The 18,875-nt window shown below is 35.2% G+C and overlaps 1 protein-coding gene across 7 annotated transcripts in view; it reads right to left on the reverse strand.

Moving 5' to 3' along the window:
* Positions 1–18,875, reverse strand: part of CEP128 (centrosomal protein 128kDa) — a 397,477-nt gene that overhangs the window by 189,400 nt on the left and 189,202 nt on the right. For all 7 annotated transcript variants that reach the window (XM_015558069.1, XM_015558067.1, XM_015558065.1 and 4 more), the window contains one exon: positions 3,598–3,774. In XM_015558069.1, coding sequence (XP_015413555.1) covers positions 3,598–3,774 — 177 coding nt within the window. The remainder of the gene's footprint in view (positions 1–3,597; positions 3,775–18,875) is intronic.

Raw genomic sequence — 18,875 nt, forward strand, 5'->3', positions numbered from 1 at the left:
AACTAATCATGGAATCATTCCTTTATATCTCATGATGATAACAAAATCCCACAATAAGTAGGTTGTCTATGCCAGCTGCCCTGATTCCCTTCACACGAACTCATTTATAAACTCACTGCCATCTGTTTCTGTGTTATTACTGATAAAACTGTATTCAAAGGTTGTCAATGATTTTACAATTATAAATACAAATTTTTTTCTCAATTCCTATTTTTGTTGAACCTATGATATTTTTGCAGGACTTCTTTCTAGAAATGTTCTCTTAAAACTACCCTACTCCTCTTCAAAAGATATTTATTCCTATTCTCCAATACTTCCATATTTCCTTATGTGTGAGCACATCTCTCCCTTAGGAAACATCATCAGGTAATTCATTCAGCATCTGAAAAATGATAATGAGTGCCAACCACATGTCATATATAGAAATGCTGTATTCTCATATCCAACCTTTCTCTCATCTACTGTTTCACTGTCTAACCCAGGGGTGGGCAAACTTTTTGACTCGAGGGCCACAATGGGTTCTTAAACTGGACCAGAGGACCGGAACAAAAGCATGGATGGAGTGTTTGTGTGAACTAATATAAATTCAAAGTAAACATCATTACATAAAAGGATACGGTCTTTTTTTTTTTTTTTTTTAAGTTTTATTCATTTCAAACGGGCCAGATCAGGCCCGTGGGCCGTAGTTTGCCCACAGCTGGACCCCTACCAAACTCTCATGCCCTCTCTCCCTATATTTTCAAGGAAAATATTTCTAAGCACTCTAGTTCATGGCAAAAAAAAAAAAGTCTTGATCCAAAGCCTATCCTCTTTATGCTTTACAAATAAATGAATACTCAGACCAAGTGTTATGGGAAAGCTCCTGAATTATCAAAGACTGGTCTGGGAAAATGATGTATCTTCACTTCAGATATTTTCCTAAATGTTTTATAATGGTCGTGGTTTATTAAGTGTCTACCCTTAAGTTTTCAAACACTACAGACATTTACTAAAGTAGAATAGGTATAATGACTGGAAAAAGAAAATTTTAATTAGAAATAATACCAATATCCCCAAGGACTTTCCCTAGACTTGTTTGTTACATATCTATTATTCAATCCATTCCATAAAACAGTCGCTCTCTACATAAAATGGCTGAAAATTTCATCAGCAATACTTCAAAAAGTCAGCAAATGACAAAGAATTGGAATTAATCCATTTTTAAAACATTTTACAAGGATCGCCTCTCCCATAGATCTCTGAATTACAAAGCAAAGAATTTATCTTAACAAACACCCAAGGGTGGTTTCTTTGAGGTGAGAGAAAATGTTATGTTCTTGTGTATTCTTTTTTTCAAGTTTACAGAAATGAAACAACAGAAGGTATAAACAGAAAGAGACCCACAATGGAGAAAAAAAAAATGTGGTCTTAAAAAAAAAACACTGAAAAAATGCCCATTCTTTTAAATTTATCTCCACCCATCACGTGGTTTGAATTAGTCTCTCTCCAAGAGAAAAGGTGCCAAGACCCATTACTACAATCATTCCATGACTGAAAGCCTAAAGAAAAATAGGGTGCTTTTCAGAATATGTTAGATGGAAGGAAAATTTAAGCAACTTGCTATATGCAAACTATATTTTAGCCTATAATTAACCATAACAAGGTTTATATACCTTATAGCATGATCCAAATGTTTCCATTTTTATATCTCTACTTGACCAAAAACAAGTTGTCCTGACATAAATACTTAAATATAGAATAAACATTTCCTTGGTAATATATGATTCTTTTTGATGCAATTAGGATTTCAAGGTCACACATGCTTTAAATATATGTAAACACAACAAATATTATACAAATATAGCAGCATTAGACAATAAAATATAAATAAACCAGAATGATAGCAGGCCCTATAACAAGACTAAAAGAGTTAGTTTTCCCCAAAAGCCAATTACTGCTCATATTTGGCTCACAGTCCTCTTAAACTGACATCTGATTTATTTCAAAAATGTACAGATAAATACATATCATAGAAATTCCACCAACTCCACCAAATTCTAACAGTTGAAATATTTTTGTTAGTCAAATACTAAAACACCTTCGACTTCACGAGTAGAATTATAGTTTTATTTTCTTTAAAACACCACTTAAGAAAACCAAGAAAAAAAATGGTAAGAAAAAAATGGGGAAAGTACTATAAAATGGAATAGTTATTGTATATGAGGAAAAGGATGAATGACAAAAGAAACAGCTGAAGAGGATTTTTAAAAAGCCCTATGCCTGATCCTATAATTTTAGTAATATCATATCATCAAATGAACTAAATACAGTGGTAAATGATAGCTTGTCAATGCTCTCTGTATGTAATATAGCAGTACTAGAACCTAGAGTTAATAAGAAGTGCTTACCTTGAAGAAATTAAGAACACCCATGATTACTTCTGTTTTTATTGATCATTTCACTAGGACTATAAATTGAATTGCAATCAATATCCCATTTTAAAGATAGAAAAGCTAAATTAAACATACTTTGTTTAAATGGGGAAGGCAAATAGCATAGTGGTTACTTGATTAAGCTCCAGAGTTAGACTCCCAAGGTTTTTCAGTCCTAGTTTTAGTATTTAACTAGATATATGGCCAGAGGCAAGTTACTTAACCCTTCCAAATCTTGCTTTCTCTTTGTCAAAAAAAAAATGGATTTAATCAGAGTACCTATTGGACTGGATGGTTTAGGGATTAAGGGAGAGATTACATACAACATACTTACCACAGTTCCTGTAATGTAACTAGTGCTCAATAGATATTGGCCAGTAGTATACCAACAACAAAAATGGCCTGTGAAAATGAAAAATTCAAAATCCAGGCCTCTTGACCCAACTATGCATTTTAGCCAGAACTGCTGCCTCTCTTGTAAGACATTTTCTTTTAAATGTGAGACAGACAATTCAATGGAATCACAGCACATGTTCTCTCACCAGAACTGTGCAATAGATACAGTACCTCATTCCAAAAAAATGCAAGGTGTTATTTTCTTTCCTAAAACTTTCTCAAACAAAAATGTAAATACCATGTAACCATACATTAAAATCTTATTATAGTTATACTAGAAGCCTGGTGCAGTGGGGTCCCTCGGCCTGGTCTGTGCCCTCTGTTAGTTATACTAGAGGCCTGGTGCAGTGGGGTCCATCGGCCTGGTCTGTGCCCTCTCACAATTCGGGACCCCTCGGGGGATGTTGGAGAGCTGGTTTCGGCCCCATCATCACAGGCCAAGCAGAGGGACCCCACCAGTCCACAAATTCATGCACCGGGCTGGTTTCAGCCTGATCCCCAGAGGCCAGGCTGAAGGACCCCACTGGCCTCTAGTATGTAAATAAGATCTTTGGTTAATCTCTTCCTGCCCTCCTCCCTCCCCCATTCCCTCTGAGATTCATCAGTCTGTTCCATGTTTCCATGCTGGTGGTTTCTGCTCCTGCGTTGAACGTCTGCCCCCTGGTGATCAGTGTGTGTCATAGCAACTGGACGGTTGGTCGGTCGGCCAATCAGCCAGTGGTTACTTAGGCTTTTAGATATACAGATATAAGGAAACTAAGTGAAAGGTACAATGAGAACTCATAATTACTTTGAATTTCTCCATCGAGTCCCTGGAGAAGGTCTTACAAGCTGCATCAATTTCCTTTCCTATTACACTAAGAATGGATTCTTGTTCAGTCTCCAGACAAAGAAGTTGATCCTTGAGCTGCAATCTGGCCTCTTCCATCCTCCTTAAGTGCTCTTCTTCATTGCTTATATGTTTCTCCTAAAGCATTCATAAATAAAAACAATTATTAAGTGGAGGCAAGAAACACCTGTAATATCCAAACAACCAACTTAAATAAATGCATTAGAAAACAGATCTAATTCTGTCAGTCCCTTTACTGGAATAAAACCTTCTGCCTACTCATTAACTGAGGCCAACTTATAAAGAATTCATAAGTAGGGCATTGGGAGAACTGGTAAGGGATAACTGACAAAGAAAATTATAGTTAATCTGCAACCAAAAGTAAAAGTTGAAAAAAATCCCATATCACTTAATAATTTAATATCATTAATGGTCAGATTAAAAGCTGATACTATAACTGACTTTGAACTACCAAAAATTTAGTAAAACACTACAAAATGTCAAATAAGATCATGTCAGCTTTTTCATTTAAGAAAAAAAAATAAGTGTTATAATTTTTATGTCATCAAAACATCATTTTTTAAAAGTTTAAGTTTTCAAATGCAGTCATACTCCATAATTGCTTCGAGTCATAAAAATTTGATAAAAGCAAGATGGAGCTACTTTTCAAGTAAGCAAATAGTATATTTAATAAAAAGGATTTCTAAGGAGTCCTTTAAGAGATTACAAGGACTTGGGGGCCCCCTGTAGGCAGAACAATTTTCAATCATGATTACACAATTTCATTACCAGGGAAATCCAAGTTGTAATGCACAAGGCTTGGAAGGGAAAAAAACAGACTCACTAAAATTGTAAGTGTAAATGGTGGACAAAGTCATGATGCTGGCTGGTTTTGCCTTCAGACATTCCATAACAGCCTAATCATCTTTACCTACCCTAATAAACATAACACAAGCAGGATGATTATGTGGTCAGCAAACCCAGCTTGAATTTAAAATAACAAAGAGATGTTTTCAATGAAAAATAAAGAGGAAAAGTAGAATGATATTTTAGCAGAATAATCACACATATTTCCTTTAAATTCAACTTTTATTGTTTAGTATATTTTTATTGGTTTCAGAAAGGAAGGGAGAGGGAGAGAGAAATAGAAACATCAATGATGACAGAGAATAATTGATCAGCTGCCTCCTGCATGCCCCACACTGGGGATAAAGCCCACAAACCAGGCATGTGCCCTGACAGGGAATCAAACTGTGACCTCCTGGTTCATAGGTCAGAGTCACTCATTGAGCCACACCAGCCACCAGGCAATTCAACTTACTTTTTAAAATAAATGAAACACCCTCTGCCCCAAAGAACAGTTCTTTCACAACTTGTCTTCTGCCCTTTTCTCCAGCCTCATCACCCTCTTTTCCATCCTCTCATACTTTAACCTCTTGCAGCTTCTCAAATATGCCTACATGTGTCTCTTCAGATCAATCTGATGTGTTCAACACTACTTCAAGTTGCACTATTTCAAATGGAACTGGCAGCCAAGAGACAGCATTTGTCTTCAGTACATCATCCTGGTCTGGACTTCAACTTTGTAAACTTAGGAACTGGATTTTTTTTTTTTTTGTACTCTAAGTTAAGTCAACTTTTAGCAGTAGAGTAACACTAAATTTACAAGAGACTAATGTGCAAACTAGAATGCCACCAATTAACTACATTAATTTACAATGAGGACCATAACTGCCATATGGAACAGAATGCTCATGTCAGCATAACCAATACATTTCCTCCCTGTAGACCAGTCTAGATGAAAAGGCATATTCTACAGAATGTTACTTAATAAACAAGAAATAACAGCCTCGCATGTCCATCTACAGTGTTTAGTTGGAGACTGCCCAAACACATCTCCCCAACTTTCTGCTTTGTCCTCATTTGGATCCGGACACACTCTCCGTCCTCATTAATATGGCATTTCTTTATATATATGGATATCTTGATCTCATCTGGGAGCCCTTCTGAAAAATTAGCATCCTGTCTCTGAATAGTATTTGATGATTTTGTAGTTTACTTACTAGAAAGCAACCTACTGTCAAGTCTCTAGGTAAGGATCCTTGCCTTTGTATTGCTGCTACATAACAACAAGGACACACCAAGATCAATGCTATCTCTTGGCTACCAGCTCCTTTTGAAAGAACGCAACTTCAAAGAGTTGTATGGGAGGAGCCACATGTGGGTATACCTGCCATCTATACTTCTTATCCTTCAAAGTTTATCCTCAAGATGCCTTTCTTTTTTAATCACCCAATATAAAATGTTTCCACAACACATAATTCATATTATAGTTTTTAAAAAATGTATCAACCTGTCTTCTTCAATAAACTGCTTATTTCAGGAAACCACAAAACATTTATAATTATCTTTAAATTCCCCAACTTTGCTGCATAAGTGATTTAAACATTTTTTGAAGTTCAAATTCAACACTGGAAAGATAATTTCATTAATTACCATGAAGATCTCTACAGTCAGAGGTTACACAGGTGTGCTAGGAGGTTTCCTCTGCACATACACAGGTGTGATGTTAGTACCTGGGGTTACTGATGTATTTAAAGGACAACTGTTCATAGTCTAAACCAGTGATGGCGAACCTATGACTGGTTTAGACACCTCTGACACGCGAACTCATTTTTTTGGTTGATTTTTCTTTGTTAAATGGCATTTAAATATTTAAAATAAATATCAAAAATATGTCTTTGTTTTACTATGGTTGCAAATATAAAAAATTTCTATATGTGACACGGCACCAGAGTTAAGTTAGTTTTTTCAAAATGCTGACACACCAAGCTCAAAAGGTTCGCCATCACTGGTCTAAACCCAGGCAATTCACAATGGCATTCTAATTGATCTTTCTGTTCTCATTTTTCTCACAGCCATCTTTCTTTTACCAACTGTCACTTTTCTGTTATTTGACTCTTATTAAAAAGAAGACAAAACTACTTCCATATTTTGATATCCTTAAAATGTTGATCATGTCAGAAAAAGCCCTATAAATTCAATTTCTTTAGCAAAAACTGAAAATTTCATTATTCAATTTACTGTCCTCCATGAGACAGTTAGCATGTCCTATCTAATCTCCTTTCAAAGTAAAACTCAGAACTATGAACTCAAAAAGAACACGGGGTTCAACTACCTGTTCTTTCAGAAATCCCTTCTTTTACACATCTGACAGAAGGTGATCCAACCCCTATATGACCAGCTCAAATTTCAAGGAACCGAACACTTGACAAAACTGTAAAATTTCTCATTAGTCTAAGTGCTATAAGTAAATGAATCCTCCACCCCTACTAAATCTTCTAACACTCCAGGTAAAGATACATGTTTTTTTACTTAACGAGGCTACAGATATGGCCCCTAGCTGGTTCTCTATCCTCAGCATGTGCTCCAGGACTCTACATCTGGAGCTAAGTAAGCTGTTCCACTATGTACTTATGCAATTGTTTCATTTATTCCCTCATTCAACAAATGTTTATGGAAGGCCTACTATGCTGAGACATTCTGGGTCTAGGGACAGAATGAATGAGATATATAAGGCCCTTGGCCTCATTGAGCCAACAAATATCTCCATTAAATTTCATCAGTTTTGTTTTGTTTGTGACTTGAGAATATCCATTTGTATACTAATGGTGACACCCAATAAATTCACTCTTTCTCTCTGGTTTCATGTTTCAGAAATAGCTCTACCAGTGGAGCAAGCACAGCTACTTCTATGGAAGGGGTAGGAGGGTGACAGGCTGACAGTAATCCAGGCATCCTGGCTGATTTGGAGGCATATCTATCTATACATATAAAAGCCTAAGCAACCATTATGACCTGACGACTGGATAACCCGACGACCAGCCAGTAGCTATGATCAGTCTGACCAGGGGCACACACTCAATGCAGGAGCTGTCCCCTGGTGGTCAGTGCATTCCCACAGCCAACCTCCCGCGGTCCCTCCCCCTAGCCGGCCCTGATTGGGATTGGGGAGACAGCCCTCATAGGCTGGGAGGGACCCCACCTGTGCACAAATTTGTGCACCATGCCTCTAGTCGATAAATAAGGGAAGATGATAATATTTAGGCACTGTCATGGCTATTCCCTGGGCTTCCAATGAATTTAAAGGGTGCAAGAATTCTACAACAAACAGCTACCATATTTCTAGAGAACCGGAGGTAGGACAAGGCATTTTAGATACTGTTTAGAATATGGGAAACACGGTTAATCTTTTCAGCACAAATGGATGCAGATACCTGGATCTTGGGACTATAAGGGTCTTCTTTGTGGGGATAGATATAGAAGAAGCTGACCAAAGCAGTTTATATAATCCAAGAAGAGGGATCATCTATATCATGGCTGAAGTTGATTAGAGAATAAATGTTACAAATGTTACCCTTAATATTACAAATGAGGAAACCAAAGTTCAGACAGACTAACTAACTTGATTATATTCAAAGAGCCTAAAACCCATGCCTTGAGTTCCCTGACTCTCTGACTGGTGCTGTTAAAATGCTAGGTCAAAATTGTAAAACTGAACTTTAGAAAGCCAGTATGAAAAACAGAGAAAAGTCATCAGCAGGTTATGTGGAGACTAATGTAGGGCTAAAGTAGAAAGAATAACTAAAAAATTATTTCTGGATGAGCCTTATCATTAGAAAACATAAGACATAGTCAAAATAAACCATAAAAAGAGGAAAACACTCATCAAGCACACACAATATCCTAAACTTTTAGGGCTCTCCATCCACACTAGAGACATACCCGACGTACACATGAAATCTGCTCTTGGAAAATTTTAATTAGTAAGTATACTAACCACACACTAAGCACGTGTGGTTCCACTGTCCAGACAGCAGGGTTTTAAGAAGCTTCCATTTCAGGACAGGAAAAGCTTGTATTTATTGATATTTACCTCTAAAGGAAATGAAAAATTATACTGCTCACAGTCTCATCACATACACAAACACACACACACACACACTCATACACACACACACTCACACAGCTGACTAGCTTGATCAAGATGGTTATTACATGAAATGAAAACAATTCTTCACACACCTTAACAGAAACATAAAGCACACTTACCCAACTAAATAAATCATTCATTTACAATGTTAATGTTTTTCTTTTACAGAAAATGAACTTGAATAACCAAGTGTGGCAATATTTGATACCCAAAGCCATCAGCAGGGGCAGATGGGAAAAGAGGTAAAAAAAAAAAAAGATTAAATAATATGGGGCGGGGCAAAAGTAAGTTTACAGTGGTTCCTATGGAAAATGATACAATACTTAATAAATTATAATACAAGAATAAACTCTGTTTGTAATAGTCACAACTGTAAACCTTCTTTTGCTCCACCCTGTAATAAGGTCTGAAATAAAAACTAGCACAATGTAATTCAAAGTTATTGGGAGCATGGCTTGTTGAAACTCTAGACCTGGACACGTCACCTAAAAAGTTTTGGGGACGAGTATTTCTGTAACACAAGATAACTGTATGCCTAAGCCTCAAATCCAGGACACTAGGATTACAAGGCAAATAATGAAACTATCCTGAACAAAAATTGAATCTGTCTGGAAGCCTTTTATCTGGTTCTCTAAAGAAGGCTCACATTACTTATGCCAACAGAGTTGACTCAGCTGTAAGGAAGTTGAGATATAATATGAAACACCAACGAAAGCAGAAACAGCAGCATGACTCAATGGGAAGGATCTACTATGGACATTACAGAAAACTTAAGAAGCGTTTAATCTGGAAAATTGCCACACTGCAGTTCAAACTGTCTTGCAAAATGGCCAATAAATAAATAACACCTTAAGTGCTGGTCACACCATAACTACTTTTTGCAAACGTACTTCTTAAAAACAAAAGATCTTTTAAGACAGTAGGCTTCTTAAATTCTAAGTATGGCTATTTAACACTTCCATTGGTATCAAAAAGAAACAAAAACAAAAGTAACATAATTCTAAAATCCTATCGTTCTGATCAATTTGAAAGTCCCCATGGATTGTCCTACGTATACCCCTCGCCCTCTGTGAACCCAACAATACTGAGGAATAAAGAGGACCAGGAAAGGTCATAAGACTGAATGTTTTTCCTTGTTATAAAAACCCAATAACATGCACCTCCTTCCTTACCCACATGGATGTTGCAACAAGACAGAACATCTCAGCTCTTAGGAAGGCTAGGTGCCCCTTTTGTGCTCTGCTGGCACTTTCTATGAGCTTCTGCTATACCACTTACTACTATGTGTGTCTTTCATATATGTCCCCTCACCAAACTGTGACTTCCTCAAGGTTAAAAAATCTAATTCTTTTTCATTTAAATATCCCAGCACCTAGGAGAATATCTTACACATAGAAGGCAGTCAATAAATTTTCTGGAACAGATAAATCCTTTTATTTTCCTTTCATTCCACAAGCATTTTTTTAGTATATTCTCTATATGCCAACCATAGTAGATCCCAACTATGCAATAATTAAAAACAAAACAGAATCTCTGAACTCGACTTTTCATGTTTCAATAAGCTGGTTTTTTTCAATAAATTAATTAGCAAACTTCTTTTCAGTTTGAGGGCAATCATCTTTTCAGTAGCAGATTACTGTGACTGTCCAGGCAAGCTGATGTCACAAAAGTGAGAGAATTGCCAGGGGTAAGAAATAATCAGATGCAGAATAAATTCTGAGCACAAAACCAAGAAGAGCTGCTGATGAATAAAGTACTGTCCATGTATGAAAGCATAAGGTGGTTCTTTATATGTATTTAGTAAGCAAAATAACATTATAGTTAATACTAGAAGACTGGTTTCCTGAAATAAAAATGCTACTGTTTTGTGGGTTAGATATGCTCTTCGTCTTCTGAAAGTAGATGCTGAAAGTAGATGCTTTACAGTTTCCTTCAAAGAAGAGAAAGAAGTTACGATTAATAGTATGTGAAGAGTAAGAACTGAGAGCATTGGTAAAATCGTAAAGCTAACAGAAAAAAATGATGATATATTAGAACACTGCATATATGAATTTGATGCATGTTAAACCTTTTGTGTGAAAGAATTTCCAATCTATAACCTACTTGGTCTTGGGCAGGCTAAGGAAAGTTATCCATAAGAGAGAAACAAAAAATGGAAATTCAAATTTACACTTCTAACCCCATGTAAGTAAATTATTTTTGCATCAGGCTTTTCAAGATCATTTTCTAGGAGAATATTGAGCAATACAAAGATCATTGGCAGCATAATCAAAAAGGTATTCGGATATATATTGGATACATGCTTAAATATTAATATACAAAGTTGGAAACAAATATATCTCTAAAGGGTATTTATTAAGTTGTAGGACAATTCTGTAATTATGTATTTCTATCAAGTCAAATGCCTGGAAACAGAAATAACATTATTTAAAATAAGCAGTTCTGATGCCTTTCTATTTCTGAAACAAAACATAGACAAGGAAACAAACAACTAAAGTTTCAAATTATGCATTTGGGATGAACATTGTTTAATTTTCAAAAGAAAAAGGAGTGTATCATTCATCTCCATAGAAATGTTTATAAGCATACAGCATCTTTAAAAACCACCAGAATTTCTTCCCCTCCTCGTTTTTTACCTAAAAGATGCTTAAGCATGCATTTATTCTTATAAAAGAACATGCTAAGAAAAGTTTAAAAACAAATCTTCAAATAATAAAACCCATGTATACAATAAGCACGTCCTAGCTGTTTTCTTTTTCCTTAAAACTTACAGAATACTGCTTGTTTACCATTAAATGACAAAACAGACCGAATCAACAAGCATTTTAAATAGTAATGAGAGAAAACTCAATGAAAATAAACCTGGACATTCATCTTATGTTCCCTTACAGGGTCCACCAAAGCAAAACAGGAATTCTTAACTTAAGCAAAGTGCTGAAAGATATAATATAGAACTCTTCATGTGGCCTATTCAGTTTAATTCCTATACTAGGGGTATCACTCACAATTTCAAAATTAAATGAAATCAAACTAATAGTTCAGGCTTTTTAAGTGCCCATACAGAACTACTTTCCTCTCAAGCCCTTGTAAGTTATCAACCACTTGGTGAGTTAGGATTAAATGGCAGGCCTCTCAATCAAATTCAAATCAGGAGAAATAAAGACCCAAACGTGAATTTCACTCCTTAAATTCATTTAAAATCAAACTCTTTGATTGTCAATGGTTGGTAGAGAAGTCACTATCAAAGTAACAGAATTTGAAAATGGCTTTTTCACACCTGCTTCAGTTTGGAAAGTAGAGACCAACTGTACTTCGATTCACCTTTATTTCTTGCCCCTCCCTCTGCATAGCTGTATGTATAACTGTCCGCCCTACCCCACACACCCCCAACACACACACACACTGTATAGTCACTTGACCTTTGCATTCTAAACTTGTTTCTTAGTATCTGGCACAATGTTTCATACAATGTTTCATAAGCACTCTGATGTTTCAGTAAATTCTCTGTAGAAGTTAAGGACTACTGAGGACTTAATGACTGCAAGTGGTTCAATTAAAAATGCTTTGTAAATGACAAACACAAAATTTATAAGTGTACCTTTAATTGGACCATTTTTATTATTTTCACTGGGTTTTTTTTAAGATGACAGAAATATGACAGGAAATTACTCATAAGATCCTAATTAGTGTTTATTTAGAGTATCTGATTTAAATTTGCCTCCTAATTAATTCGTGGTAGCTACAACTTTGTTCTACTCACACAATTTAAAATGGATGAAGCACCAAAGAGTACAGTCTGTCTAAAAATGGCCTATAGTGTAAACTTTAAAGTAAATGTTAGAAGTCAACAGCTCATTTGCTTTTATTCTTTCTTGTTCTCAAGAAAAGAATTTGAAATCAGAGAATTCTGCCTTCTACTATCAAAGAGCTTTTAGAAAAAAATGTGGAACTGTGATTTTGCAAAGTAGTAAACATTTTACAGAACAGACATATGACAATCATATATATTTATCCACATCATGAAAAATGGCAATCCTAAACAGATGGTCAAATTAGAACTGAAACACTGAACTAAACAACACTGATTCATTTTTTCCTGATCTCTTTTATGTGGCAATATCAGGTTTTAATTAGATTTTTCTAACAAAATCATTGATGACTCCTTCTCCAAAGTTTGTGTCAGGCTAAAAAGAATCCAAGAGTATATGGTAATCTGTTGAATATAAAAACCCTAAATTTAGATTCAACATTAAGAGGGCAATGAAAAGACACAATGTGAGTCATTCTACTGGCAGTAAATAAAGGGGGAAAATAAAAGGAATTTGTGTTCACATCCTATTTCCACCACAAGCTATGCAATGTTGTGCAAGTCACAATATACTCTCAACCTCAGTCTCCACCATCTGTAAAAATGGGTGTTATCATTACACTTGCAAATGAGAATAATAATTATCATTTTTCAAATATCCACATTTTGCACAAGAAAACTATTTCCTAAGTGTTTTTATCCAGCCAGTTTTAAGGCCATAGCCTTAAAACATGTTGCAAGGTGCCACTTCTCAAATGATTTAAACAAAGGATTCCATGGGAAGGAACCAATACACATTTCTCAACACTTAAGTTCCTATGAACTGCTATAGCCTTGGACATGTCACCATTTGTGGTGTTGAGGTATCTCCTAATTGTTTCATTGTAGTTACTGTCATATCCTGAAAGCACTAATAATAGAAAATAAAGTCCTCTAAAAGGAATTAGGTATAACTATGGAAACAAGTAAGTATTACATAAGATAGCTAAGTATCCCAGATAACCTTCACAATCTATATATTGGCCAGAAATGGTTCTTATAGATTCTGATACAATGGAAAAAATAAGATTGATAAACCTTGAGTCTTTTTCCCATTTATACCAATGGACAACTGGGAGCAACTGGGTAAGTCAATTAACTCTTTGGGCCAAAATTAACTCACCTGTAATTAACTCGCCAATATGTTGGGAGTACATATTGTTTAAAGTCCTTGTACACTTTATAAGTACATCGATGACAAATGTTTTAGGAAATAAAACCTTTGTACAACAGTTCAGAGCAACCCTGTAAACTGTGAGATAATGCCTGTTAAAAACAAAAGTTAACACAGACTTTTTTGGGAGGGAGGGCAAAAAACAGAAAGTACTGAAGAATCTTTCGGCATCGCCATGGCTACCTATAACTACAAGGTATGTGTACTCATGTACCAGTATCTCTTGTAACAGAGAAATTCCACATATGGTTGTGACTACTGGTAGATTGAAGGAGAAAAGTAAAATGAGGAGAGTAGGTATCTAGCCTCTGGCTTTCTCCAGGGTTGGGTCTCTAGTGACAAGAAGCATACTCTCATAATTCTGCTTAGAATGAAAGCAGTAACAAATACAAATGAGAGTTCCAAATATGGAAAGTATAGAGGATAAAACATCATAGAGGATACAAATTATTTGAGCCCAGCCAGAATAGCTCAGTTGGTTGAGTGTCGTCCTGTGCATCAAAGGGTTGCTGATTTGATTCCCAATTGGGGCACACACCTGGGTTGTGGTTTCGATCACCAGTCAGGGAGTTTAAAGGTGTACAGAGGGCAACTGATCAATGTCTCTCTCTCTCTCACTCCTTCCCTCCCTCCCTTTCTCCCTCCCTCCCTCTCGTCCTCTGGTGAGGATTTAAAAAAATACCTTGATCTATAATTTTAAAATAGAGAAAAAAGCAAATAATGTAATCAACTACAAAATAATGCTACATTTGCCAGATAAAATATTGGGTGGCAAATAAACTTGATTTCGAAAAAATGTTCAATGACATGTAAATTCAGAGTACACAGCTATGATCCCAAAGCACAGAGCACAGAGCACAGAGCATGATCCCAAGTGAAGTCTGTGTGTCTGTCTGTGTAGAAAAGAACCGTAAAGAGAATTTCACTAAAACACACATTTTTAAAATGCTAGGTGGGAGATTACATGTGAGTTGTTATATTGTCTTACAAAATGCCCTGCATTTTTCACAATGAAATTCTATTGTTTTATAATTTTTAAGTGTTCCCTTTTAAAGACAAAACTATTTTTAAACCTATAATTTCAGAATTTATAGAAATGAGCAGTCAGTAAAATTATATTATTCTTTCACTAATAAATGAAAATAAATGTTTTATTATGTTTGCATTGGGCTTAGAAAAACAATTTAATGTTTAACATTTTCTTTATACCATTTTTCTCATTGCTTTTATACTTGCCCAAAATACTGTATATATTGTTCATGAAACATCCATACTTATAAAAAGGAGGGAGAGAATATGCAGAGTATAAATAGAATACCTTAACAAATAATGTTTTCTTAATTTTAGGCACCAGCTTTATCAAAAATATTATGTAAACATGTTCAAAATTAAAATCAATCCTTCAATACTTATATGACAGAATTATCTGGAAAGCTCTAAAAAAACTGGCCAGTGTCATTAATAAACTCATACCTGTGTTAATGAAGTATTTTTTAATTAAATCAGATACGTGTCTGTATAGATAAGACATTTAAAACCTTTAGTATGTCAATTTTGATGACTTGCTGAGCAAAAATGATTTAATTATACACTAACTCTTTCAATGATTCACAGATTCCAGTAAAACCAATAAAAATATATTTCTGATAGAATAAACAACATTATGAGTTTTGAGGTAAGTGCCAGAAGAATATAAAGTTTAATATTAATAAGATCATTTTAGAACAATAGAAGAAACCAAACAATTTTCCTTTAAAATTTTAAGCAAAAGGTATAATAAATTTTAATGATACTATAAATGGAATAAAATTCTATCTGTACCCTTTCATGAGAGCTTTTTCTCTGGTAAGAAGCTCATAATAAAGTCTTAACTGCATATGTAAAAATTCTGTGGGTTGCACAATTCTTAATATCTTTGTCATGTAAAATTGAAAAATAACATTTGATGCTAAAGCAAAATCAGATGTTGGAAAAAATGTATTTTTGTACCACATATCACCACTGAATACATGAGAAAAATATGCTAAAGCTAGTTATTTGGTACATATATATATATAGACAGCATCTTCTACTACTAATTAAGGCAGACAGTACTAATGCTGTAATATGAATTTTGATTCAATTTTAACACTTCTTAGTTTACCAAGTAATAACATGACAAGAAACAAAGACCTAAACCAAAGTACGCAGTCAAATTAAATTAGTAGCAACATGTTTAAAAAAGGGGGGGAAGTGTGTGTCAGTGGCATAAGTAGCATCACATATTTATGTTAGGGATGGGCCTGCAAGAATAAGGCTTTGTTAAGTAAACAAGAAAGGCTTCCCTTTTGATTACAGCCAAGGGCCATTACAAACCCCTTCAACCCACAAGGCCCCATTTATTAAGATCATTGCATTGCTCAGACAGTAATCTTTGGGCTATAAGTCCTAGGGCCTTTTTTCACTGAAAATGTATTTTTATCTGGTGTTCTTGTTTTTATTCCCCCCAGTTAGGCCAACACACACACACACACACGTGCGCGTGCACAAAAACATACACAGAATATATATATATATGAAATTCGTGTGTGCGCGTGCACAAAAACATACACAGAATATATATATGAAATTCATGCACGTGTGTGTGTGTGTGTGTGTGTGTGTGTGTGTGTGTGTCCCTCAGCCCAGCCTGCACTAATTGCCCTTCCTTGTTGGCCATCTTGTGGTGGCCATCTTGTGTGTTGGAGTGATGGTCAATTTTCATACTGGTCATGACTAATTAGCATATCTGGCCATGACTAATTAGCATATCAGGGCTAATTAGCATATCCCTCTCATTATATAGGATATATATATATATATATATGTTATCCATATTTCTTTATCTACATATATACATGATTATGTATGGATGTGCAAACACAGATACCTCTTTATCCACAATTTACTTATAAATTACCTACTGCATGTCTGGCTCTATTCCTCATCTCAGGATGCATAAACCACCAAGATTTGGTTCCTGTCCCAAACATAAAATTGCCCACTTGTTTGGTTTGTTTAACATACATGGCTTCAATATCACTTGCTGATAGAACTCTTCAGATGGGAACCTCCTTTGTAGACCACCTGTCTCAAGTGATTCAACAAGCTCTGACTCTAAACTCCCAATAAGCACATTTCTGCAATAATTCTGATTCCAGTTCCCTTGCTCTTAACAACCTAACACACAATTAGAGAAACCATGGTCAGTCAATCAATGTTTGCTGATTGGCTAATTGCTTGGTTAAACCATTAATAGGCATATATTTGAAAACAACAAAATAATGCAGCTAATAATTAATAGGCTTATATCGGATAATCTGCCAAGCACTTTACTAGTATACACATTTTCATGTTTAATTGCATAGTAGATGTATTATTATACCTGTTTTAAGGATGTTTTATAAAAGTAAGACTGATTTTTAAGCAACTTGCCTACAGCCACATAGCTAGAAAATTACACTCAAAGTTCCCTTCACAGCCACTAATGCTATACCACCTCTCAAAGAGAAAGGCCCTGTGTCTTTCCTGTATCCTAGCCTCAGCATCCAGAAAAAATGCCTGCCACCTACTAGATGCTCAATACCCAGCAACAGAATACACTCATTAACTCTTGGGACTCTGAGGGAAATGTTTCATTTATACATCATAATGCATATCTGCCTGAAACATAACAAATGGGATCAGTGAAGAAACATTTATTTTAACCAGAACAAGTGAGTTTTAAATTACTACCACTATTTCTTAAGTGCAAATAAATAAATATAAAAGATGTTAACACTTCTGGCTAAAATTTAAATTATGAAAAAGTTGGAAAATTTCATTATCTCCACAGCAACTACACCCTGGCAATAGATACATTAAATATATATGAACATTAGACGTAATTAAAATAAAGAATGACTCAAGAACTAAATTGTAGTGGTTGTCAAGATTGTAGGCTTAATTTAGCGAGTTAGCTCATTTAATCATAAATTGCAAACTAATTTATATTTTATTTCTTTGATTTTTAACAATTACTAGAAAGTTAATACACACACACACACACACACACACACACACACTACAGGAAACTTTGCAAACAAAAAAAGGGGGGGGGGAGGTGAGCAATCATTAAGAAAGTTGTTTCCTTGAGGTTTATGAAGTTTTATAACACCCACCCAGCGACAGTCCATCACAGATTCTAGTTACCCTTATAAAGTAGAGGGTACATCTGACTCGTTTATCCTGCCTTATCCTATTATCCCTACTTTAAACCCCTTCCCCAACAATTTTTTTGTTAAAAACGTTTCTTTTTCAGACTAATTTTTTTATTTTGGTTCTATATAGTATTTTTGATGCTGGTTATGAAAACAGTTTGTAACTCGTCTTCCTATAAACCATATTTTTTTACCATATTTTCTTAGTATACTCGTCGACGACTGAAAAAGAACATTTTGTGAAAACGAGTATACACGTTTCTGCCGGGGAAGGGGTTAATGTCTTTTTTACATTTGACTTCTATCACACTCAAATGAAAATCCTTTAAGGAAGTTGGTGTAAGACACAGAAACCAAATTTAAATATTCTGGCTTCAATTCTTAGTTGACTTTTTGCCACAAAAGTAGTGACTCTCTCTTCTACCCAATGTCTGATGTAGCAGACACTCCAAATCAACTTACATATCTACAGCTAGGGAAACAGTGAGCCTGCTGGGGATGTTCCAAGGTTACCAACCCCCACAGCTTCAGTCAGCCTCTGCAAGTGCAAAAAGGAGCATACTAGTAATAGTTTTGATTTCCTAAAATTACTATGAGTATTATAAGTGTTGAACATATGGTGAGTAATTAGCTATTTTATTTTGAGCTACAGTTTCTTCATAGGTTAGAGAATGGATAAAATCTAACCTAAAGAGTGGTAAAAAGTACACATATTAAATCAGTTGTTTGCTTTACTATCTTGCCTCTAAACTACTCCCATTTTAAGATCCAGAAGAAATTTAAAATGAAATGTAAAGGATGTCCCAAAATTCATGCAAGAAGTAATTTTGATGATGGTTTTGCATAAATGTGGCTAAATTTCGTTGATATAGCGCTCAATTTCCCCCTTCAAGGCGTGGGTGGTCATCGGCTTATTGGCATAAACCTTAGACTTCAAAAAACCCCAAAGAAAAAAGTCCCACGGCATTAAATCGCATGATCTGGGTGGTCAATTCTGGTCTCCAAAAC

The sequence above is a fragment of the Myotis davidii genome, unplaced genomic scaffold, assembly GCF_000327345.1.
Source record: "Myotis davidii unplaced genomic scaffold, ASM32734v1 scaffold309, whole genome shotgun sequence".
Classification (NCBI taxonomy): Eukaryota; Metazoa; Chordata; class Mammalia; order Chiroptera; family Vespertilionidae; genus Myotis; species Myotis davidii.